The 25127-nt window shown below is 43.5% G+C and overlaps 2 protein-coding genes across 3 annotated transcripts; one reads left to right on the top strand and one right to left on the bottom strand.

Moving 5' to 3' along the window:
* Nucleotides 1-371: 371 nt before the first annotated feature.
* psmd1 (proteasome 26S subunit, non-ATPase 1) lies at nt 372-25127 on the bottom strand. Its single transcript, XM_076151217.1, has 24 exons — nt 24938-25127; nt 24018-24061; nt 23698-23771; nt 22775-22944; nt 21949-22157; nt 21558-21701; nt 21209-21435; nt 20747-20807; nt 20506-20634; nt 20228-20316; nt 20066-20144; nt 19791-19964; nt 19375-19486; nt 19066-19262; nt 18510-18605; nt 17965-18029; nt 8368-8482; nt 6699-6815; nt 5437-5539; nt 2889-3058; nt 2697-2789; nt 2418-2504; nt 1250-1417; nt 372-592 (listed from the first exon to the last, which is right to left on the bottom strand). The coding sequence occupies exons 1-24, from the start codon at nt 24951-24953 to the stop codon at nt 446-448; spliced, it is 2886 nt and encodes a 961-aa protein (XP_076007332.1). The 5' UTR covers nt 24954-25127; the 3' UTR covers nt 372-445.
* Nucleotides 10818-17419, top strand: htr2b (5-hydroxytryptamine (serotonin) receptor 2B, G protein-coupled). Of its 2 annotated transcripts, XM_076151218.1 has the most exons (4): nt 10818-11278; nt 11600-12219; nt 14519-14719; nt 15668-17419. In XM_076151218.1, the coding sequence occupies exons 2-4, from the start codon at nt 11958-11960 to the stop codon at nt 16615-16617; spliced, it is 1413 nt and encodes a 470-aa protein (XP_076007333.1). In that variant the 5' UTR covers nt 10818-11278; nt 11600-11957; the 3' UTR covers nt 16618-17419. The 2 variants fall into 2 exon arrangements, with proteins under 2 accessions (XP_076007333.1, XP_076007334.1); XM_076151219.1 differs by lacking the exon at nt 14519-14719.

Below are 25127 nucleotides of genomic sequence, written 5' to 3'. Positions count from 1 at the left end.
AACTGGAAATGGCTTCCTGATCCTGGAAGTGAAAATCACAAACAGAAGTGCAATTTTACAAACCGGAATAATTAAGTAGAAGTAACACTTACCCTGAAGAAGATGTTGCATATCTGTGATCATGTCATTCTTCTTGCCCTGTGTGTCTCATGAAATATATCCACTCAAACACACACCCTCACACACACATCCTTTTTATGGAACGGACAAAAAAAAAATTTCAAACTCTGAGTGTGAGTGACAGGTGTAACTCTGTGCTCTCTTTCTCTCTGAAAATTAGAAACAGTGGAGTTCTTCAGTTTTCTCTTTAGAATACGTAATGTGAGTGTTTTGTAAATTTCACAAAGATGTATAAATCGTTTTTGGGGTAGACATACTTTATTTAGAACAGAATGACATGAAGATGCGACACAGCCTGGACTTCTTGGGGGGAAATGGACCATTTCTACTCGTCAATGTACTCAAAAGGCTCCGGGGGTTCTGGCTCCTGCTCCTCCTCCTCGATTTTGGGGCCGTGAGCAGAGACGGGCTCCACCAGCTCTTCCTCCTCCTCACTGGTGTCTTTCATGATGATGATGCCGCCCGTGTGCAGCTGGTGAGACAGAAAACCAAACCCATGGATGAGAATGAGCATCAGTGCCTTTAACGCGTGATTGCAACAGCTCAACTTTAATTCCTCACAGCCGTCCGCTCAGTTTACTTCAATAAACCTCCTGACAGTCACCAGATTTTAGTCTGTAAAACCTCTTCACTCCCTGGACTGATGCGAGCAGAAAACAAACCCTTACAAGGCAGGCAGGGTCAGAGAGGACGAGCCAGGTCTCAGGGTGACAAAGCAATCTGCGGCGTCACGTAAGAGTCGACGCGTCACCGCAAATCAAACTCTACTTCCTCTCTACAAAAAACGAGGGTGAGCCAGTGGGGTGACAGCATATCCCCCTCATGTTTACAGGGGGAAACTGTCATATTTACAGCTCGACTGTTTTACAGCCCTGAGAGTCTGAGGGGACAGGAGATAATCAACAGAGGGGAAATCACAGAGTTACTGGATATGAGGAGGTTATAAATAAAATACAGTGTAGGAACTCCTCTCTGCTACTACAACACTGTCACTGTTCTTACTTGTTTCAGGTCAAAGAGACAAAGAGACGTGTGTGTGTGTAGAAATGTGTCACCTTCACTAAGCCTGACCTCCATCTTAACAGTGACAACTTAATAAACCTCAGATCAGACTCAGGTGTGTGTTTACCGGTTTGAAGGGTTGGTAGCGGCAGGTGTCGGGCATGATGAGGACTTTGAGCTGAGCCGGCATCACTCTGGCCGGGTTCTCCATGAGTTGGAAGTTGGGCTCCGTCTCTTTCTTCTTCTCTTTCTCCTTCTCCTCGTCCTTCTTCTCCTTATCGGCCTCCTGGACCTCCTGCCACAGCACAGAGACAGAGAGTCATGAGTTAGAATCTCACACAAATGTTTGAATCAAAGTCCTGCCTCTGTGATTCTGTGTGTGTGTGTGTGTGTGTGTGTGTGTGTGTGTGTGTGTGTGTGTGTGTGTGTGTGTGTGTGTGTGTGTGTGTGTGTGTGTGTGTGTGTGTGTGTGTGTGTGTGTGTGTGTGTGTGTGTGTGTGTGTGTGTGTTAGTCACTTATGAGCTCAGGCGTGTTGGTGAACCAGAGCTCATAGGAAACGGCCAAAACCAAACCTGGCTCCTGAACCAAATCCCCTGGTTGTTAATTCCTGTTTAGTTTTTGCGGCCGGTCTGAGTGGAAAGCGGCCGACCCACTTTGATTGATTTATCCTTAATAAATCAAAGGGCTGAGATGTGAGCGGCGGCAGCGGCAGGACGTTTCCAGGCTCGTCTGTCAGCGGCAGCAGCACAGATCTGATGCGGTGAGGGCAGATCAAACCAGACGCAAACGTCCAGAGAAAACACTGTGAGCTGACAGAGCCGGTCGAGCCGCGACGAGAGGATGTGAGCGCGTGCGACTCCATGGAGACGCTCCATCTCTGGAGGACGGAGTGCAGATATGTGATATTCACAGTGGAGCAGTGATTTACTCTGCGGTCAAACACGCATCTTCATCTCTCCAGCCAGGATAATGTGTGTGAGTGACAGGTGGAAACATAACACCGTACACTCTGCACGCTGATGTCATCTCATCCGTGTCGGCTCATTAATCTGGATCAGAGCCTGGCTCATCAGAGGAGGACGACCGTGTGAGCTTCAATCTGTTACAACTACAAGACTCGGTTGATCATAATATTTTGTATTTGTCTTATTTGGTGTGTGTTTTGAGTGCAGTAACCATCAGAATGAAGAAGTAAACACATCCGGACTGTGGCAAGGCATGTGACCACTTTCTTCCATGAATGCAACTTTAACTGCAGCCGCATCACAAATTGAAACAGGGCCCTAATACTCACGACTTCCATCTTCTCCTCCTCTTTTTCTTTCTTTTCCTTCTCCTTCTTCTTGGCCTTGGCTGTGATGGACAGGACAGCAGTAGAGACCTGACATGCAGACAGAGAGCAAAGACGTCAAACGACACTCAGGCAGCAGAACTAGGTCATCACAGAATAAAAACCTACTGAGGAAAACACAATACCAAGATGAAACCCTAAATACGATCAGGGTACAAAGTGAAGATACATGAAGTTCAGAGAAATCTAACAGCAGAAGAGTGGCGGTGCTTCAGCTCTCACCTTCTCCTTCTCCTTCTCCTTAGGAACCTCCAGGGCCGGTGGGTAGGCGAAGGTAGACGGCTTACAGTTGGAGCGGTACTGAACTTTAGGCATCTGAGCGGGACGACAGGACAGAAGGTCGGCATTGAGAGTCGGACGGACATTTCTTTGGACAAACCGACACGACACGTTTCAGTTTGCCAGTCTCAGTACCTTTAAGTCCTTGTTGAGGCCGATGATGGCGGTGGGTGTGAAGGCCAGAGACAGGAAGTGGGAGAGGGGGAACCAGAACCAGAACTGGGTGAACACCAGCAGCCCCACCACTGACGACATGTGTGTGTGACCCGTCCTGGACTGCAGAGAGATGGTGACGTTACGGCCGCCTGGACAACACAGGGATGGAGGAGGGTTTTATTTTTGCGTCTTACTGATCCTCCTTCATGCTGCATTGCTGGTCAGAGATTTCTCACTACGTTGCAGAGCTATGTGTGTGTGTGTGTGTGCTGCAGAGTGTGTGCTCAGCAAACCTTACCTCACCCCTGATACATTAAAGGTTGAGAATATGCAAGGTGTCTCAGCACAGGCCGGTTAAACCATCAGCAGAAAATGTACTCAATCATTCTTTCTGCATTTCTGAGTTCTGCATTGCTACAAATATCTTTTTATAAAACCTGGCAGCGATCAGCATCCTCCATAAATCAGTCAGAAAACGGTGCGGACTCAGAAGAGAAGACGACTGCCTTCCTGAATAATAAAGTGCTAAAGCTCAGAATAGATGATTGATGTGATCCAGAGATGACTGAGGTGAAGAGCTGGGCGTCCTGGGCCGGGCGGAGGGGAGAGGAAGGTTACTGAAGGTGGAGACAGGATGGCCGCCGCCCTGAGGAGGTCAGCGCTCAACCGGTCTGATCTCTTTATCCAAGAGTACCATACAAATCACCACACTTTTACGCCTGTTTGTCAGAGTGATGGAGCTTTGAGTTAACCCTTTACAGGTTAAAGATGTTATTAGTTTAAGTCCTGCTGGCTCAAGACTTTGACATGGACGTGCATGCGTGCGTGCGTGCGTGCGTGGGCTCTACCAATCAACACCCTTGGGTCAATTTCTGTGTCAGAGAAGCACAATGAGGAATAACAGATGTGCCCTGGCCTTTCTGGAAATAACTGAAGGGAGGCGACTGATGCAGGAGGACAAAGAGACACGGATGAAGCCAAGAGAGGAGGCGACCAGGATCAGGCTCTGTGTTCTGTGTGAGAAGAGAACAAACTTCCCATAAAAAAATCCTGGTTACTAAGAAGTCGTCCACCTACTGACTCTGATCCAGAGTGAAATCAGAGCAGAGAATAGCTGACAGCTTCTATTCTTCTGAGGTCGCTGAAGTACAAAGTGTTCATGTGGACTTATGAACCACAGCTGAGATCAGTCAGGTCCAGAGTGAGTCAGGCCCTGATGCTGCTGCACCACAACTGGCTGCTCAAGAGGCTATTAGAAAAAACTTGAGAGGTTGAGAGCACTTGACCCCCGCCCACCACACACACACACACACACACACACACTGCGTTTGCCAGCCAATTTTCAATCAGACCAATTGGCGGGGGGGGGGGGGGGGCTCCTCAGCAGCGTTATGTCACTACATCAACAAACAGGCTGCTTGTTGTGCTTGTGTGAGGACACCAGGTTTTATAAAATAAAGACTAAGAGCAGAGTCCTTCAAGCTGATGAGACAGAGAAAAAAAACGTGTGGTGGTGGTAGATGTAGACGTGAGGAAGGAAGATGGATACAGAAACATGTTGGTCAACATCTACTGAAATGCTACGCTACGAAGACGAGGGTGGGACGGACGGACGGTGAGAGGGAATCTGCTATCTGGTGTTCAGATCGTGCCTGGATGCTGTCATGCTGGACGGAGGTAATTGCAGTTAATGTGCAGGATACACTCAGATCTGAGTCCTGCTGCCATGGCTAATGGGCTCTGAACTAAATAATCTGTTACACTGAAGCAGGAACAGCACACACACACACACACACACACACACACACACACACACACACACACACACACACACACACACACACACACACACACACACACACACACACACACACACACACACACACACACTTTAGGTTTTTGCCTTAAGAGTGTGTGTGTGTGATATTGGGTGTAAGCAAATGTGAAGCTCTCCATGTGATGATTTGCAGCTCTTTAGGACCTCACACACACACACACACACGCACACACATGCTCTACACTCGTGTTCACAAACACAAGCATGGACACACAAACACAGAGCCTATCAGACAAACAGAGATCACCAGGGCCAGAGCCAGAGAGCAGCATGTGTGTGTGTGTGTGTGTGTGTGTGTGTGTGTGTGTGTGTGTGTGTGTGTGTGAGAACAGCATGTGTGTGTGTGTGTGAGAGCAGAGCTGAGCAGAGTGGAGCTGGGACCTCCAGGCTCTAATGCAGCTTGGCCTGATCTGTTCCAGAGCACTCAGATCCCGGGTGGTCAGCTGTAGAGGGGCTGCCCTGTGTTTGCTACACTGTTAGGAATTCAAAGACACAAATTGAAGCTTCAATCTCCGTCCGAGCACTTTGCTTGTTTTACACGGTGTAATTAAGAACGCGTCTCTCCTCATCTCCTCTTCAGGGTTGAGTCAGGACGCACAGGCTCCACCGCACAGCAACAGGAAGCATTAAAGGGGGGGGGGTTTCATTCAGAGTTGAAGAGTTTGAAGAGGCCTGGGATTGGACACTGACCTGCGTCGAGGATGCCCTGGGCCAGGATGGCACCGAACTTGGCCATGACATCGTCGTGTTTGTCGTTGATCACCTTTGCATAAAGCTGCCTGAACTGGTTGACCTGAAACAGCAGAGAGACAGAACATATATGATTGCACAAGGTTCTGCTAACTAACTTTTGTTTTCCATCTTAACGTCCCTGCGTAAACAAACCTCGAGTGAATCTTCAGCGTGACTCATTTCATTAATGCCCTCAGAGTCTCTGTGGTTTACTAACGACCTCTATTTCAAGCGAATGCCAGACGATTGGTGGACGTTTGTATTTAACAAGGCACACGCTGTTTATTGAAACACAAAACCTGCTCTGACATTCGAAGCGTGCATACATTCCTCAGCTTCCCTGGTTACAGATCCAAAGCAGAGATAAAGTGGAGGAGATATTGAAGAAGACTGCTGCTGCATGCAACAGTTACAGCTCACGAGGAAGGTTTCATTGTTGGTAGACATCGTTAAACCTTAAAACTAAAGCGTTTATGTTCTCTTTCTAGTTGAACAAACTGTTCTGGGATCAACAGAGCAGCTTCACACACGAGGCCTTCAAATCAAAAGAGGAAACGGTGTAGGTGGAGTAGATCTCAGCCAAACGCACCAATCTAACGCCCTCGACCTAGAGTCCTGAGGCTGCTATGTACAACTGTGAAGCGTATCTGGAAATTACACAGATGGGGGCTTTGAAGTAAACAGACCTGGGTGTAAAACCTCCCCACGTTCCACTGTCTGAAAAAAAAAAGGCCTCTTGCACAATCCAGCATATGCCTCCAACTCTGGGAACTGTTGCTGCACAGATGAGGCGTCTCTGTCGTAGACGTTTAAGAAATGCCAGACACGGTCTCGGAGTGTGAGGTGCTTTAAGGGCGAGTGTCTTTAATTATTGCTTCAAGCTTCCAGGAGACCATTTTCTCTGCAATTCTCTCTTTCTTAGTCAATTCTTCCCTTTTTCCACTTTGAGCCGGTCTCTTTTAATCAGCATATGCTCTGCTCTCTGGAGGCTCAGGGCTCTCAGAGGCACTGAGGCATGAAGCTGATAACAAACAAGCCACCAGGACCAGATACAGGAGGGCACGTCCTCAAAGGCTGAAATGAACATTTAAGTAGAAGCTCCTGTCTAATCTAAACCAAACCTTTGACTTAAGATGTTGCCACTCTTGGCAGTATCGCAATCCATTCAATTCTAAGTATGAAAGAGGTCTGATGATAATAATACAAATCTAATCTCCTACCTTGGGACAGGTGACCTCAGTCTGCTGGATCATGATGAGTGCAGAGGCGATCAGGGCGCCCTGTCTGACGTAGTTGACCGGGTCATTGGTCATGGGCTCCAGAAGGTTGATGGCCTCCTGCAGAGAAATGAGACAAAACATTTATTAAGCTCTTTGATATTACAACACTTCTACAGAACCACAACCAATGCCACACAAAGATATAAGACTTGTGTGTGTCTTAGATTCCTTGGGGGAGTTTATAGCCAATGCAACCTCCCGGCGTTGCTTACTTCCTTTTCCTGTAAATTAGGAACAAAGTCTTGACACGGTGGTGAAAACTCACCACAAAGCACAAGGTTAGACATTCTAAGACAGACTTTTCATTTTGTTCTTCAACACAGGAACACAGTTTGCCAATGGGGCCGTCCAGCCAAACTGCAAGACGGGTTTGGTTCTGGTCCAGATTAGAACTGGGCAGCATTCTTCAGCTAATCACACGTATGCGTGTCAGAGAGGACCACCTTTTGCTTTCGCACGCCCGCCTGTTCTCCAGTGAACAGTAATGGCTGTAAGGCACACCGCCGGGCTTACAGGGAGCGGCATCGGCTCCAACACAAAGACAAACAAACAGGGATGATGACACTGGAGGTAAAATAAACCGTGTTTCATCAGAGAGCTCGGGCCGGGCAGAGGCGGTGGTGTAGCAGGACGTTCATTCTGAGTGTAAAGCTAACACCAGGCGACCACATCCTGTTCCTGATAGGTTGTCCAGAGTTAATTAGGGGTATTTACTGTCAGGCCAAATCAGCAGAGCAGCCTGACACTGAATGAGGTTGCTCTGGATCTTCTTACATTATGTGCCTCTGTCAGAGATCTACATGAGCTTTACATTAGGTTCAGTTTAGGATTTTAAAGGTCTGAACCCTTGTATGGATTGAACGTTGAATCAATGCTGGACTCAACATTAAGATGGTTCATGAGACGGCTCGACAGATATTCCTCCAATCAATGTTTTTGGATTATTGCTTTTCATAATGGTCTTTGGTCACAGTATAACAGAACATGTTAGTGGTGTCCAATAAAAATATCCAAAGCCAAAGGTGCAGCGGTAGAGGAATCTGCTCCTTCACGTAGGCGACCCACTTCTCCTGCTGCAGCATCATTACTCTCGCCGAAAGCCTAATGTGCGAGTTCTTCTGGAAAAGCAAAGCAGAGAAGCTCCAACCTGCTCTGGCTCATAAGGTTCTCTCTGATGCTCCGAGGCTCACAGCCTAATGAGCCATGACTCTGTTTAGGCTGTGCCACCTGACAATGACAAGCCCGTAGAGTTAGAAGGTGGGGGTGCAATTAATTTCAGGGCTGTCTGTCTTCTCTCCTCCTCTGACAGTAATGAACCCAACCTGTATGCCACTGTCAGGCTGGGATTGTGCGCTGGTCTACCAAGAGACGTCTTTGCAGTTTAACTTATAAGCAATGTCAAGAAAATACTAATAGGTCAGATATACAATGTCTAACTCTTGTCTCTAGCCTTGAGTTGAGCAATCAGATGGGGTAAGGGTACGGGCCAAAGGTAAATGAGGACACTCGGCCCAGTTGTGCTTCTGTGGTTGGAAAAATAATAAATGCCACGGAAGCTTTTCTTCAAACATTGAACAATGAGTGAGCGATACTTTAATATGTGACTCACCTTGTTGCCTGTCCCGGCACAGCAGATGCCAAGAGCCATGGCAGCACCACAGCGCACGTGAGGATTGTAGCTCTCTGACAACAGGGACACAACACTGGGACACTGCTCTGGGGTCCTGAGCAGAGACAACAAGGAGAAGGAGAAGAAACAAGATCGTCAAGTTCAGTCTCACAGTAGAAATATCAAACTCAAGTCTAAACCGTTTTCATATTTTAAGTCCGGCTCTACTACTCGTCTGCAGTCATGGCTCGTGTCTACAGTGCCGACCACTTCAGACGCCATAGCAACTGATATGTAAAGTTTGTTTAATCCTAAGAAATAAACAACAGAGACGGCACTTAGTCGCCACAATCAACACACGAGACCTGTAATTGAAAGTTAATTCAGTGAAACACAAACTTGGCAAATGTATTAAGTCTGCTTTGAACAAGGTCCATTTTAGACAAAAGATAACCATGAGCACCACATTAGTACAAGATATTTATTTAAAGATTTCCAACAGCACACAAAGATGATTGATCTGGTAACAAATGTTTCCTCCATAGATGCTTGCTTCATATTTATGTTTATAGGAAATGATGAATGCCAAGTGCGCTCCGAGTGTGTGATATTCTCTTCAGCCTCTCTACTTACACCCGATGAGAAGCTACACACACGCTCACAAACACAGAAAGGAAAATGAAAGCATGAAACGCTCGACATTATAGATTCATTTTGCCAGATGAGCTTCCTGTACATTATTAAGACCCATCACACAAATGTAACATGAAAGCTACTGGACAATGCTACAACCGGCACCATGTGTTTTATAATTAATAATCAAACTCGATTAAATTCAACCAATCCTGGAGAAACAAGAAAAATCAGTCAGTGTTTGGCAAATTCAAAATCTCCTGGTCTACAAGCACAGCATTGCAATCAATACTGCAAATAGGTCACAGACATGGACTCTTCCTTTCTCTAAGTATACCTGATGAGCTGCAGAGTGACAGTTTGAGGAGAGTCTACATAAGGAAATGTATTTAGAGATGCATTTATTGCAGGTGGATTACGATACACATTTAGACATTAAGATGCCTCCGTAAATCTATTTAAAATTGCATAACCTAGGGCTTAGCGCAGCATGAAAAACAATGACAAAAGATCTAGTATAATCGACGTTTAATGTGCATGTAAACACACTGAGTGAGAGTGGCAAGACCAGAAAACGAGAGGAAGTACCATTCCAAATCTGGAAGGAAAATAAATAAGCATTGTAAGACTTGGATATATATTCTACTGACCTACTGTTTGTTATGTGGTTGCTCATGTTAGAGACAGGGACTTACATAAAAACTCAATTTAGAATGAAATGCAAATCATTGAACATTTCAGACATTGCAACTTGGTACTATTAACACACCAGATGTGTTTGTACTGACGTGACTTCTATCTGATACGGCGTATAAATCTGTAGCTTTTGTTTTTAGGGACTGCAAATAAACAGAATAAACAGAAGCACTCAAATGCAGAAGGGAAAAAGACTGGATGTGTTTCCTTATGGAGTTCAATCTAGTCAGACAGGTCAGTACTGCAGCTGTTAGGGCTGTTGGGGTGTGGACAAACGGCTCCAGGGACCGTGATTACATCAAACTGTTGCAAAATGTACTGGTGTGGCATACATGTGATGTGAGCAGAAACTCATTCACAGTAAAAGCAATATTGGTTTGGAGTTTGGATTAATTACATTAAATTTAGGGTAATAAAGGGCAATTGCTCCGAGTCATTTATATTCACAAGTTGTCACACGTTGCTTCCATTGGACAGAGAAAGGACAGAGGAAAGACTGACACTGGGATGAAATGTATTCAAATAAAAATATGGCATCAACAGAAAGCCCATATATACCTTCTCTAATGTCAAAGTTCTTCACAGGGAAGGGAGGACCTACGGAACATTATTCCCTGGTTCTAATTCAGTCTGGGTATTGTATATTCTAGGGTCTGCATGTCTGCCACAAATTTTGACAGTTGCATAGGCTGTAGATTGAAAACGCAACCAAAACCAATCCCCATTTGAAATGTTATCGAAGAAAATAGGCATGCATGTAAGTTACATTTTGAGCCTGAATATCCGAGTCCCAGAGGATTAAAGGGAAAGCTATGTAGATGTGGGGCAAGAACATTTTTTGCGCGCCTCACCACACAGAAAGCTTCTCCCCAGCACAACGTCTCGCTCCCCCACCACCGCTTTCTTCAAATGAAGGAGAGAACAGAAAGTGATAAATATAAACAGTCGGACGGCTGTGTTGAAGGAAATTACCTCCCAGAACCACTGGCACGTTGCCAGCACAAAGACATTCATCTGTTTTGTCCAGAGTGTGACTCACGGGCAAGACGGAGGGGAGGGGAGGGAGGGAGGGAGGGAGGGAGGGAGGGAGGGAGGGGAGAGCGAGAGGACGAACAAGACGGTAGTGAGCGCAGGCTGATCAGAGGCTGTGAACGAGCGGCAGCGAGTGGGAATGAGAGAGAGGCAGAGGAGCTGCAACATCTGAAAGTTTTAAAAGCTGTGATTGTAGTAGGTGACGCGAAACAAGACTGGGGGTTCCTCCAACATGTGGAAAGAAAACATCATCCAAACCCTGGACTACTTCAGAGTGAGAAAGATTTAAGCTTTTGCTTTTCTGGGAGGGCATTCTCTGTCACGCTTTTACTTGAGGGTGGAAACAGAAACATGTGATGGAGGATGTGAACAAAAACGACATACAAAGAGCAAAGCAAACCGGGCAAATATGCTGCAGGGGTCTTTCAGCGTACATCCATGCCCCAACAATCACAGGAGTAAGGATGTAGAAACTCTGCAGGCACTTTGGCCATTGCATCGTCTAAAGAACCTCAACTTGTGATCGCCAAGATGTCTCTGCCAGGAGCAGGTAAGAAAGCATTGAGCAATCAAATTAATCATCACATTTGTTTATTCTTAACTGCCTCGATTCCATTTCTATTATAAAGTAAGCATGTAACAGGAATGCATGTTGTCTCCTTTGACCCTTTAAAATGAATTCTTACCCAGAAGCTGAGTCTTAAATTTCAGAAAATGCTAAATTGTATTTTTGCGAGTTTTAAAATTATTTTCATAGTTGCAATATTACACTGAAAACATGTGGCATAATATTTAAAAGTTCTTTCCCTCACTATCTTGATGTCTGAAGAGAAAGCAAAGAGATAACATGGCATTGGGATTTCTTTAACAGAACAGCTTTGAAGATGAGCCACGGGATTACACACCAACTGTGTCCATTTGCCTATAAAAAAACAAACCCTGACAACATCTCACTGTGGAAGTATTAATCGTGTTGGGATTACTGCCAGCGTTGGATGTATTAGCAAGCCTTCGTTTTTGTTTTGTTCGTTTCAAAGCAGTGGATCTACTGATTTTCTGTACACTACACAAAGAATGCCGCGTCCTCTTCACCTCCACTGATCTGCCCCGCCCCGCCCTGCCCCGTGCTTTCACCTGTGGGATCCAGTGACCATGCTGACCGATTCCTCAGCACCAGCAAGAAAAGAGCCCCAACCTAGAGCGAGGCCTACTGGAACCTCTGCGGCACCATGTCTCAGCCAGTTGCGGCTCTGCTTGTGCATAACAGCTCCAGGACGGGAGAGGCATCTGGGATTCAGCTGAAATGGGCTGCCCTGCTTATCGTCATGGTCATCATCCCCACCATTGGAGGAAACATCCTCGTCATTCTTGCTGTGTCCCTGGAGAGGAAGCTGCAGAACGCTACCAACTACTTCCTGATGTCACTCGCAGTGGCTGATCTTCTGGTGGGACTGTTAGTGATGCCCATTGCCCTCATCACTATTCTGTACGGTAAGTTCATGTAATGGGCCTTGTGTTGGCAAAACAAGCCTTCTAACTCTTGTTCGTACAATTATCAGTGAAACAGACTCAGTGAAAACATCTTCCAGATCAAGTGCAACCCATATTGTGTTCAAGACAAGTTTTCTTTAGAAGGAAGGGTAGGAATGTATGTCTGCATGTCTGTGGTAGGACAGATTTAGCAGCTGAAGATATACAAAGAACTCCCCGCAATGTCATGGGTAGACGATCTTTAATCATTGTAAGGGAAACTAATCAAAAAGGGAAAAACAGATTCATTGGTAGGAGAAAAAACTAAAAATAGGCCATGATTTGCACTTGATACAATTTCCTAACTGTAAACACATTATTCTCTCGCTCCAACCTAACAACTAATGGTAGACAATAAAAACACATCTTCATCTCCCAGTGCTTTTGCTGTAGCAGTTGCAGCCTTCAATGAACTACTGATCTTGATAATGATAACCAATAAGAAAAACCAAATCAAAATCTTTTGTTTTTAATTCCAGTGCTGTGTAAACAAAGCTGCATAGGAATAGCATTTGTTCTGAAGCAACCATGTAACCATACAAAGGGCAAACTGCAAACAGCTGGGAAATTATTTGGATAACTATGTCAGAACCACATGAAATATTTATTTAGTCTAGCGGCTTTTTAATCTAGATAATAGATAAGGCATATTTAAGGGTAATCACATCTCACATACTCTTTGGTACTTTGCACAGTCTGTATGAAGCAAATGAAACGAGACCAGGCGACACGAGCAGCACATATTGTTGCCTTGTATTCCTGCTCTAAGGTGGTAAACACTTGGGTGCAGAGTAAAATCAAACCTATCAAATGAGGCCTGGATAAGAGATTAACCTTATTGCAAGAGCACAAGGGTAAAAGTCCAAGAAAAGCCTTCATTGGAAACCTTAAAACAAAAAAGATGCCGGCAGAGTGACTGCGTAAGTAGTAAGCATTTCCAGGCTACACTTTCCACATCTGCTGGGCAGATGAATTGAAGGCATAAATCTTGAGATTTTTAATAGACCCTCGTGTTTAAATGTACATTGTGGCCAAAACTCTATATATATATAAACACAAAATATAGCACTGGAAAGGTTTGGGTAATTAACAACAATGATTAAGTTATTTGAAATTGTTTGTATGATTGTAGGATTGTGTTTCTACCTGAAATATCATATTTGAGAAGAATCACTGCACAAACATTTCTATTCATGAATGAAGGAACATTCTCTGCATTTCAGTCAACGTGGCAGTCAGACACACATTCTGTATCAAGTCTCTAAAGGGTTGTAGATGGTACGGTCCATTTCATTTACTGTGACCTACACTGATAATACAGTGAAGCCGTGTTTATTAAGTTGGCACAGTCTGAAATTGTCATACTGAGAATAATAATTTAGACTTTTATATACTTTTATATATATGACCTTCCATTGCAATATTTGATATTGTTCCAGGGTGAAGGCAGATGGCTATCATTCCCAAAGAAAAAAATTGTCCTGATCACAGCATTGTAGCTTTGTCTCAACCTTACACTAACGGTCATCATCCCCTCCAATAACTGTTGGCCAACACTTATAGATGGCATTTCTTCAACAAACAATAGGAATAGGATTCTAAATAATAAACATGTACACATGAGTAGTCTTTTGAGCTCTCTTGGGAGTCCCAGCCAGGTCTCCACTATGGAACTAAATAAGGAAGTGCAGTGCTGTTTTTGTTGCTTGGTTTGTTTTCTAATAGACAACGCATACAGAAATACAAAACATTAGCCGTTATTAGATGCACAGGGCTTCTAAACAAGCTATAGATATGTTTATAACTATAAGCCTTTCCATTATAAGCAGAGAAAGGGAGAGTGGCATGACAAAAGAAAATTGTGTAAAGCAATATTTCCAACAACGCTCTTCTGCAATGTTAATGGGTGATGGGAGCAAAGCCAGGCCAATTACTTGCCAATTTTATGCCAGGAACTGAAAATAAACACTTCTGTTGAGCATAGGCTGCCGCACATGCATAAAGAGCTTTTAGCTCCATAAACAGTCAGCCAACCCTCCTTTTTCCAGTAAAGTCATTCCTCACAGAGATAAACAAACACCAATCTTTTGCACGAGTGCTACTTCTACTCCCTTGCCATTGTGGAACATCTCCCATGACTGGTAGCGTCCAAAACAGTTGTTTTAGGAATTAAAGAGGAATGGAATAACTGAAAATATTCAAATGTTCTCTTTTTTGTTGGACTGATATTTGGATTATTTCATTCTTATTCTCTTGTTAGACTCTGGATGGCCTCTTCCGGAGTCCCTCTGCCCTATTTGGCTCTTCCTGGATGTGCTCTTCTCCACTGCATCCATTATGCACCTGTGTGCCATTTCACTGGACCGCTACATCGCTATTAAGAAGCCTATCCAACACAGCCAGTACAAATCCAGAGCAAAGGCCATGGCCAAGATAGCACTGGTGTGGCTCATATCCATTTGTAAGCACATCTATTCAGATTGCCTTTTACCTTCAGAAAATCTCTCACTCGTCTTCTATGATCTGCATGCTGGTAATTACAAGTGAACAGTTTTGTACTCAAGAGCAGGTGCTTTGATTTCTTGACATAAGATCCATGACAGACCAGGTTTAAAGACTGAGAAATACAAGCCGGATGCAATAAAACTTGATACTACATAAACAGCTACACTGTGAGCTGCAGTGGATATTGGGGAGGAAGAGGGTGTGGATGAAAGACTGAAGGGGTCAACCGTCAGGCTAAATTGGTGCTACTGTACTGAAGTTGTATTTGAGATGTCCTGGGCATCCAAAGATTCAAACAATGATTGCACGACAAAGCCAAAAGCCTTTTGTCACATTATATTTGCATGCACATATTGTATATATATATATCATACTATATATAATATCATATAATGTGCCATAAGGTTTTTGGTTTTTCTCTTGTCTACAAGATGACAGATGACTGGAAAACACGTCAGCTTTTGTATAACTGTTGATACTCAGTCAGAAAGATCTGCAAAGCATTCTCTTTCCACCAAGAAATGAAATTAAACGGTGGTTTCTGGACACTACAATTCACACAACCAGGGTAAAGGTTTCACTTTCAGCCAGTCTCCAAATGATTGCAAGGTTTGGTTCAATTTGCGGTTGATATCATGAGCAAAACCAGAAGATCAGATAGAGAGGCTGCAAAAATGAATACTGCTGACAGCAAGTCTGACAGACTGTATACTATTGCTCCGTTTAAGATGAGTCATGTCTGGCTTTGAATGACTGCTTTACTTTATTGTACAAACAAAAACCTAACCTCATCCCTATACATCACATTAAACTACTGGGATGTCAGAAGTAAATTTCAGCTCATCAATGAATCACAACAGAAACAATAACGAGTCTAATACTAATCTGCCTCTTCTCTTCCTAGGTATAGCAGTTCCGATTCCCATAAAAGGCCTTAGGAACCATCTTCCGAACAACATCACCTTTAATAGTAACCACACATGCCTGCTGAAGACGGACACCTTCCGGGAGTTTATCATGTTCGGCTCCTTGGCGGCATTCTTCATCCCTTTGACAATTATGATGGTCATCTATCTACTCACTGTCCAGGTGCTGCGCAAAAAAGTGTACTTGCTCAGGTCCAAGGTGACACAGCGCTTTACCTGTCCAACAGTGTCCACCGTCTTTCAAAGGGAACAGACTGTGGTCCCATCTCCATCTCCAGCTGAGAAACTGAATATACTGGAAGGCAGATTTCCCAGGATGCAAGAAAATCCAAACGTAGGCACGGCAAACATTGTTTCAGGAGAGGACATGCCTTTTCGCAGGATGTCCACCATGGGAAAGAAATCCATGCAAAACCTCAGCAATGAACAACGGGCCTCGAAAGTGTTAGGCATCGTCTTCCTCCTGTTTGTGGTCATGTGGTGTCCATTCTTTATTACTAATATCACCTCTGTCCTATGCACAAGCTGTGATGTCAACGTAATTACCCGACTGATGGAGATCTTTGTGTGGGTGGGTTACGTGTCGTCAGGCATCAACCCGCTGGTCTACACCTTATTCAACAAGACTTTCAGACAGGCGTTTACGCGCTACATGTCCTGTAATTACAAGACCCAAAGTAGTCATGGACATTCAAGGGAATCTAATGCAGACCGGACGTTGACGCGGATTTCTTTCAAGACTTCTATGGCAGAGAACTCAAAACTGTTCATGAAGCGGGGAATGAAAAATGGGACCGGACCAGTCGGCTACCAAAGTCCACTAAGGTGCCGGCAGACGCCCATACAGTCGTCTGTAGCTATTGTGTTGGACACAGTTCTCCTGAATGACAATCAAGACTGCAAGCAGGAGCATGTTAGTTATGTATAGAGTTAAGAAAAGCAGATTACTTGGATCAGATTCATGGGTGAATATGTCAACTGTTAACTACAAAAAGCTTCTACTCCCAATGCAATAGACAAATAAAGACTGAGAATACCAAAACCTAAGTTATTAACATTTTGTGTTTTGCTAAAATGATGAGTTTATCAGAAATATTTGTGAAAATTATTCAAACAGGGCTATATTTTTCAAATCATTTCAGAAACAAAAAAAATGCTTATTTTTCCTCTTTCAGTCAAAGTATTCAATTAAAAATGCAATCATTATGTGAATTCTGAGAGGCAGTGAGACAACTGTATGAGGTGAAGATTTCCTGCGAGGAGGAGGGCAAAGGGAACTGCAAAACTTGGTGGTGTTTTCAAACTGCATAAGTAACTGTGAACTTTAACTATACTACACAGAACACAAGAGGATAATTTCGAAGAAAAGTCAACCAGGTTCCGGTCACCTGAGGGGAATACGACAAATGAAGACAAGACCATCTAGATATGATGTACAACATGAAATTGCTGTGATAACGCTGTCAACATGGACTGTCTCAGACCAAACGCTTACATTTTGAAAGAACAAATACTCCTGCACCTTGCTGACGTCTTCTGCACCACACACATTAAATGCATAGCACTCTTCAAAGTATATCAATTGTATTGCTGCCCCATTGCTTTTGTATGTGTACTCCAGCCTGATGTATTGACATGTTACAGGTCAGGTTTCCGTCCAGAGATTATGTGAAAAATGACATAGAAACCAATATGTGCTCAATAAAATATTTTCTGTTGTTGGACTTTGACCTTGGCTGAAAGAAAACGTTTCCTTGGTTTTGAAGTAATATTCCAAAGAAAGGCATAAGCACAACTCTTGCTAAGACTTAATCATATATTATACAAATATATTGAAGACTTAATATATTTGAACTCGAGCATACTCTGGGGCAGTTGTCTCGCCTTTGTGTTAGTGTATGGGAAGGCAAAGGAGTTGTCCATGAGCCATTACGGTGGGACGATGAAGTAGAGGCCAATTGGAATAGTTGAGGCTAAGAAGTCTTTCTAAACACAGGAAAGATTTACACAAGGTTTATCTAGCGGCCAATTGATCACGCAGAATATCACAGCCTTTTTTGGGCTTAAAATGGACACCCTAATATTCCACTCTGTTGAACACTGCTCTGCTGCCTGATGGGTAAATGCATGTCAGTGTATGAGGCAATAGAGGAAGGCAGCTATGAGTGACAATGACACAAAAAAAAAAATCTTTGTGGCCACTGATAAGAGAGCAGCAACACTGAAGTCAGACATGCCGTTCACTGCTAAGTAACTGAGTGAGGTTGTATCTTACCTGAATAAAATGAAGCCAATGGATTCGACAGCAGCCCTTCTGACATCATCATTCACGTCACTCACCTTAACATAGCAAAACAGTCAATTAACCAAAGCTGATACAGCGATATTTCACACAACAATCTAGTGGCACTCTTGTGGCTCATAAGGGTCTCCAGCTTCCACTACAGCACCATCCAAATACTCCAGCTTGCACAAACTGCCACCTATTGGACAAAAAGCTGAACTATTCCAACATGTGCAAATGTAAAAGCTTGACACACAGTGAAGGGAATGTGTGAAAATAATCCTTAAACCATCTTCTAAAACTGTATTTAAAGCCCAAATTGTGTCAGGCCCTCTACCTGTGCTTCGGAAATTTTGAGAAAATTGGGATGTGAGAGGCAAGCAAAAGCAGAATTTCCTGGAAAATCGTTCAAATCTGAATTGTGATTCTGAGGTGAGCAGAGTCATTGGACCCAGCGCCTTGGCATCTGCTGCAATGGCAGCACGACTTTTCCGCATTAAATATGTTATGAACAGCATTAAATAGGAAATACTCACAGCGACATGTAGCAGGCGTCTGATGGCCTTGTTATTCCCGGAGCCACAGTAGGCCATGCCCACTGTGTACATTCCAGAGCGCCGCAGAATGGGGTCCTATAGTGCGACAGTGAAGGAAAGCAGAGCTTTGAAGCTTTGCATCTGCATGCACACTTACAATCAACAATGTTTGAGTCATTTCCACATCAAACTCTTTTAGAAAGTTTCCTGGCAGACGGAACAGAGGAACAGCCTCAAATGTGACATGTGACAAACACACAACCCAGGATTGGATGATTCCGTGCAGGACTCAACACATCAAACTTTGGAACTACATATGCTGACAGAAAACCTGAGAGAAAGTGATGACTTGGTATGATATGCACAGGAAAAAGCTATTTGAAAGACCTCTCTACATTTTTTGTACAGAGGTAGTTATAATTTTGACATAATACCAAATTTACAACAGCTTCTACTATAAACTGCACCATTGCCACACAATTCACCAACTGTATGGTTATGAAGCAACTCTGACCTCAGGAGTAAAGGCCGTGCTCGGAGGATATTTCCGCCTTACCTTATCTCTGCAGAGGCTCTCGATGAGGGCGTCGGCCTCCTCCATGCGTCCATACATGACGAGAGCAATTCCCACTGCGAGGCCGCGCAAGATCTTTTCATGCTGCGTCTCCTGAGCGTAGCCCACCATGTCCTCAATGGCCTGAGCCGACTTTGATCCCAGCATGACCAGACCCAGGGCCAAGCCTGCAGCCTCACCTGGGAGAGAACATAGAATTATTAGCAAAAACAACATCACAGTATCAGGAAACAGAAGTCATCATTAACATCTGTGATATAAAGTACAACAAACCACATTACACAAACGTACCAGTGACAGCATCATCCTGGTACAGGTTGGATTTGAGCAGGTCATAAACATCCTGTCTGGCTGTGCCCAAGGCTGCCAAACCCAGGCCGAGGGCACCGCCGTGACGAACAATCTGTGAAACAAAAAAAGCAGGTCACTACAGAACAGTCTTAGAAAGTTTACAACTTCCTGTAAACACATCCGCATTGATTTACTGTGATGTGTAAATGTTTTGAAACAGGGCTCGGCGTCTCCATAAACTTCAACTGAAGTCGTCTCATTTCTCTGTTCAGCAACACGGATGACCGTGATTTATCTCACAGGTCAAATACTTTCAATGATTTTCTATAACGTTGATGTCCACAAACACTTAGGTCGTGTTATTTACAATTGGAATGTTTCAATTTAATGACAAACTAATATGTCACGCTACTCACGTCGTTGCTGGCATTCTTGAGTTGGCTGAGCAGGTAATCGATGATGTCACCACCATGGTTGGCATGGATGAGTCCCAGAGCATACAGGCCTCCTCCCTCCTGGTAGGCAGAGCCAGGAGAGGTGTCTTTGGGCAGGTAAGTGGCCATTAACTGGAGTGCCTCCTTCTCATGTCCCTGTAAACACAACATTCAAGGTTAAGAAGAGAACAACTTGAAAGAAGATGATTATTTTTATGTTTGCTTATAGTTTTACAGTAGCAACACATCACATTTACCTTATGGATGACACCAAGACTCGCTGTAGCTGTGAACTTTGCCCAGTTTGTTGCTCTTGCTAGCCACTCCAAGTTTTCTCTAGAAATAGAAGCAAACAGTTTAGCCATAATATAATTGTAGATTCATTTCTTTCCAAAGACAGAACGCAATACATTAACTACCTGAGGAACTGGTCACTTGTGGTTCCTGTGTGCATGAACGAGTTGGCTATGACCGTGGCTGTGTGACACACTGAATTTCGAACTGCATCCTGGAGTGAGGGAAAGAAAAACAATCATTAAAACTCTGGCAGAAGGTCTTTCAGCAAATGCAATGACATGGAAAGCTATCTGACCCGGATGCATTGGTTTACTCATTTGTCTTCTCTAAGTTCGGCCGTTTGTTGTTTCAATACTGTACTATAATAATGTTGAGACAAAACTTAATACATGCTAGTTACCTTTGTGTTTTTGAGAATCATTAGATCTGTGTTGTTATTTCGGATTAGGAACTGCAGGTGCAGTTCAATGGCCATCTCCCCGCTGAGGATCTTGATCATCTTGGCGTTCTGGTCTTTGGGTTCATCCTTCTACACAAACACAGAAAAGCAGTGAGATACAATATTAAAGTTGTTCTAAACACTAAGACACATGGAAGAGACTAGCACTTGGCAGGATATTAGTATAATATTAAGTATTTACCACTTCTGCTGGCTTTCCAGCAGGGGAGCTGCCAGCGGTTTCATCAGCCTCCATTGCATCACTGCAACACATAAAGAACTTTGTTTAATGTTCAGCAACTTCATAAGAGGTAATCAACACAATGATTCAAATAGACGTGCAGAGTTACAGGTAAGAACTAAGGGTGTGCAACAGCCACATTGAGTTACTGTTTTATCTGGTAAATCTCTAAAACCTAATATTAATCAGTACAAGAGTCCTGCAACAAAGGCTATCCTCAGTTTGTATTGGCACCATGTCAGTCTAGTCTAGTCTAGACTAGTTAGCAGTGGTTTGAGCTGGGACCAACCCACTGAAATGTCTTTGGCTAGCTGCACTGGCACAGATCAAAACCCTTGAAGACTTGGTACAGGTCCATTAGACCATAGTTAAGACATAGGACTTCTGTTTAGGTGCAACTGCTTCCTCTCTTCCCATGCCCACCTGTCTTTGTCCGGCGTGGGCACAGTGCCTGTATTTGTAGAGCCGGGCACTGCTGGTATGGGCGTTCCAACCGTCCGTAGGTTCTGGATGACAGAAGAGAGGAACTGCTGGCTGGCACTCTCGTACAGGTCAAAGCAGATCTGGTAGGCCATCAGCAGGTTGTCCTCCTTCACCAGCTTCTCCAGGATGTCACTCACAGCTTGGGGGTCGTCCAGGAAAATGAGGCACTAGAGTGGCGAGGAGACAAAAGAAGGATCAGGAGGGAAATTAAGTGCTCACACGGTTTTGGTAAATCAGGTTCTGTGCCAATACAGTATTGTTCCTATTCAAGAATGTCTAAACCCGTTACCTGGCAAACATTGATGAAATCAGGTTTCTCCAAGTTCATGTAGAGCTTGACCAGCACTCGCAGCACCTCATTACGGAACTTCTTGTTCTGCATGAGTGACATGCACACCTTCAGGCTGTAGGCAAGGAGTCCACTCACATCATTCTGCAGGAAAAGGGGAGAGAGAATTATAAGTGCAGTTCGGGACAAAATAATGACTCAGCACAAGGACACAGTAACTGCAAAACCGAGTCCTGAACAAGAGCTGTGCCCCTGACTGTTATGTACACTGGTAAACAACAATACAATGTATGTATGTAGTGAAACTGAGGACTATTCTGCTGCGTATGCAATCTAGCAGTAAATAATCCAAACCAATCATATGAAAGGAGAAACATTAACAATAGCTCACTGATTCCAAGATGGTTTTCTCAAACATGTCAAGACGCCTGGTCTCCAGGGCAATGCCAATGGCCTGCTTGTACTTGTGGTCGTCCAGGCAACGCAAGAACATCTTGTTGACAATGCCCTCAAGTCGAGGGTCAATACTCTTCTTCTCCTCATCCTCTGGTAGCTCAGCATTCTCCACACGTAGCTTGGTGTAATGGTCGATGCATTTGGCTAGCGGTGGACACAAACAAACAGGGATGAAAAGAGGAGCTCCATTTGACTCAAACACATCCACACAGTTCACTTCAGCATCCATTTCATTAACGACGCCATTAAGCTTCTCCCTTTGAAAGTTAATAGAATGAAGTTTAAGCAACTCTCATCTCAAATCCAAGAATATCAGAATTTTTTTTAAGAGTGCACACCAGCAACAAAAGCAGCTTTCAGCACAGATTTGTAGTTTATAAGCACACAGTCCAATAGAGAGGCAGGACCAAGCAATAACAACAACAGATCCATAACAAAGAGTATGAGAAATAGTCGAGAATGAGCTCCAAGTGCAGTCAGAGGGGAAGTAGAATTTAAAACACACAGTGTCGCAGAGAACCATATAAGGAAACACAACCACACCATTTTGTTTCTGCTCTGACAATTTTGAAGCTCATTCTAAAACTGCGACAGAGAGATCAAATACTCTAAACGTGTAGAGATCTGGGGTTAGGAGGACTGGTTTAGAATGCATTCCACTCTGCATGCACCACTTTGTAGGGATTTGTGTTGTTGAAACGAAAATGTCAAAATCAAAATGTTAAATTCAAGGAAGTTAAGTGTCATGTCTGCCTACTCACCAATGATGGTCTCCACATACTCAGAGTCATCCGTGACGTTGAAGAGATCACCAGCACCAAGAGCGTAGTTCAGGGATTCCTCAAAGGCTCCAAGGTGGTAGAAAACCTTCGAGGCCACGAGGGCTGCGAATTGCCTGCTCCGAAACGTCTCATCCTCATACAAGACCTCGCTGGGAACAGGCGGTAGCAAAAATGTAGTTAGAAATATGAATTCAGCAGGTTTGATCATTCCCCCCAGGATTACAGGATTTCTTTTGGTGATTTCTGATCAAAATGGCAATTTCCTGATTTTTTGGCAAATGTGTTTGTGATGATGTTTTTCATAAATTAAAACATTTTTACTTTTCATTTATATTCAAAGTTTAAATAGCACCCCTGTTGCTTTAAGAGCACATCTGGAGGTGAGTGTGCACCCTTCAGATGGCATCACTGTTCTCCATTTCATTCTCAGTTTGTGGTGTGTATGTAACAATGAGGAACTACACACATGTGTCCGTTATTCCCCCACTTATTTTCCTACTTTAACAAAGCTCATCTTCTGTTTTCAGATATCTATGGTACCAACTTTTAATAGAAGTGAAACATCAAGATTTCTTCACTACTGTTTTACATTACCACTCCCATGTTACTAAGGTTTTAACGAAGAGACAGTATAAGTAGGTGCTGTGGGGCAACTTGATGCTTCCAGCTCCAGTCTGCTCCACGGTGAACGTGTTTTGCAGCTTCCTCACACACGATTTGAATTGTCTTTTAAAATGATGCAGTGGATATGCAGTAAACTGGGAAATTATGCAGCATCGCAGAAAATTGCAACATTTTGTTGTGCAATACCCTGGGATGGCAGAATTGTAATAAGTTGGGAGGAGTTACTACAGTGAGCTAATGACGACTCCACCTTCAAAGATGATCACTTGCATACTTACATTTTGTCTACTGATCCTGAAATCTCAGCCCAGAAGTCGTTCACAATGGAGTTCAGCTTGTGCAAAGCAAACTCCTGCAAATGAAACAGAGAAAATCATTTCTATAAGTTAAGACTTATTTATTTATCAATAAAAGAAATGTGTACTTGCCCTACTACAAGTTTGTAAATATGAACAGTGACTCAAGGTCTTGATTCATGTTTTACAGTTTGTAAACCTACACCAACATGCAAAATCAGGCTTAACCTGCAGATTTCTGAATAGTTTCACATTGTGTCTTTAGAGCAGTGCCTGATCTCTCCTCCTTCATCTGCTCTTACCTTGAGCTGAGGCTCCTCTTCATCGAGGAGTGAAATAATTCCAGCTGCAGGATAAATAAGACATTAGTAATGTGCACTCAGGATATTACTGCAACATTATAGTTTTATGACAGAGTATTAGATCAGCATAACGTCGTTACATTGTAGTTATAGGTTGTAAAAAAAAAAAAGTGTTACGGGAACATTCACAATCATTTTGGCCAAAAAGTCAAACTGTTATGAGAAGTCAGAATATCTAAGAATATCTATATGATAATAAAGTTACAAAGAGACCAGCAGAGCCTCAGCACACCGTCTTAACACTCAATATTATATCCCAATAGGCTGACATCCTGCTCATCTTTACTCACGTACCCATTCTTCTACAACCATAACAATTTTATTCTTGACTATCATCATATTATCTTAGTCAGATAAGTACATGCCCCGTTGTAAACTAATGAGAATTATTTAAAAAAGAATAATAAATAACAATAACAGCTCCGGTCCTTTAGATATTTTCACTGGTGGTCTAAATTTTTCAGAATTTCGCTTACCAACAGCATAAAAGGTTGAATGACTTCAACACGTGTTTTATAAATGACTGAATAGCTTCGTTAAAACTAATAAAATGTTGGTGTAAGAAGATGATAAAGAAACATCAACAACTACATGTCAAGTCACTGTTAGCTTTGGCTTAGCATATAGCTACAATGTGCATTCTCACGTTCACACAGAGAGACAGAGATTTACCTCTTTTGTGACACAACACGGGTTGTGTCACATTGGGAGGAACCCTTGAATTAAAACATTTTTATTGTAAACTGTCTTGTTTGATCGCCACGTTATCGTCTATCAGTGAGTAAATTCGCTGTGTGACTCAGCTAAATCAATGGCGGCTAACGTTAGCTTGGGCAAAAACAGAGACTTTAGCGACTCACCGGCAGAGGTTATCATGACTGGCTGTTTGCTCCCTCCTCAACTCCACAATTCTGAGTCGACGGTCGAATTCCGGGAGAGATCGGGGAAGGAAAATGAAAAGGAGACGTTCTAGAAACCGAAGACCGCAACTCGAGCTAACCAAATACAGCCGCCGCTAACTTCTTTTTGTCCAATGCCGCAAGTCCCCCA

The sequence above is a fragment of the Genypterus blacodes genome, unplaced genomic scaffold (assembly GCF_046128005.1).
Source record: "Genypterus blacodes isolate CSIRO-AG114 ecotype Tasmania unplaced genomic scaffold, CSIRO-AGI_Gbla_v1 ptg000054l_1, whole genome shotgun sequence".
Lineage (NCBI taxonomy): Eukaryota > Metazoa > Chordata > Actinopteri > Ophidiiformes > Ophidiidae > Genypterus > Genypterus blacodes.
This window is presented reverse-complemented; position numbering and strand designations above follow the sequence as displayed.

Coding starts and splice junctions, on each gene's coding strand:
- psmd1 (XM_076151217.1), bottom strand. Junction 22,945..23,697: donor TCAGGATCAGTAGACAAAAT/GTAAGTATGCAA, acceptor GCCTGTTCCCAG/CGAGGTCTTGTATGAGGATG. Junction 3,059..5,436: donor CCAGGGCATCCTCGACGCAG/GTCAGTGTCCAA, acceptor TGTGTTGTCCAG/GCGGCCGTAACGTCACCATC.
- htr2b (XM_076151218.1), top strand. CDS start 11,958: ATGTCTCAGCCAGTTGCGGCTCTGCTTGTGCATAACAGCTCCAGGACG. Junction 12,220..14,518: donor CCTCATCACTATTCTGTACG/GTAAGTTCATGT, acceptor TTCTCTTGTTAG/ACTCTGGATGGCCTCTTCCG. Junction 14,720..15,667: donor GGTGTGGCTCATATCCATTT/GTAAGCACATCT, acceptor TTCTCTTCCTAG/GTATAGCAGTTCCGATTCCC.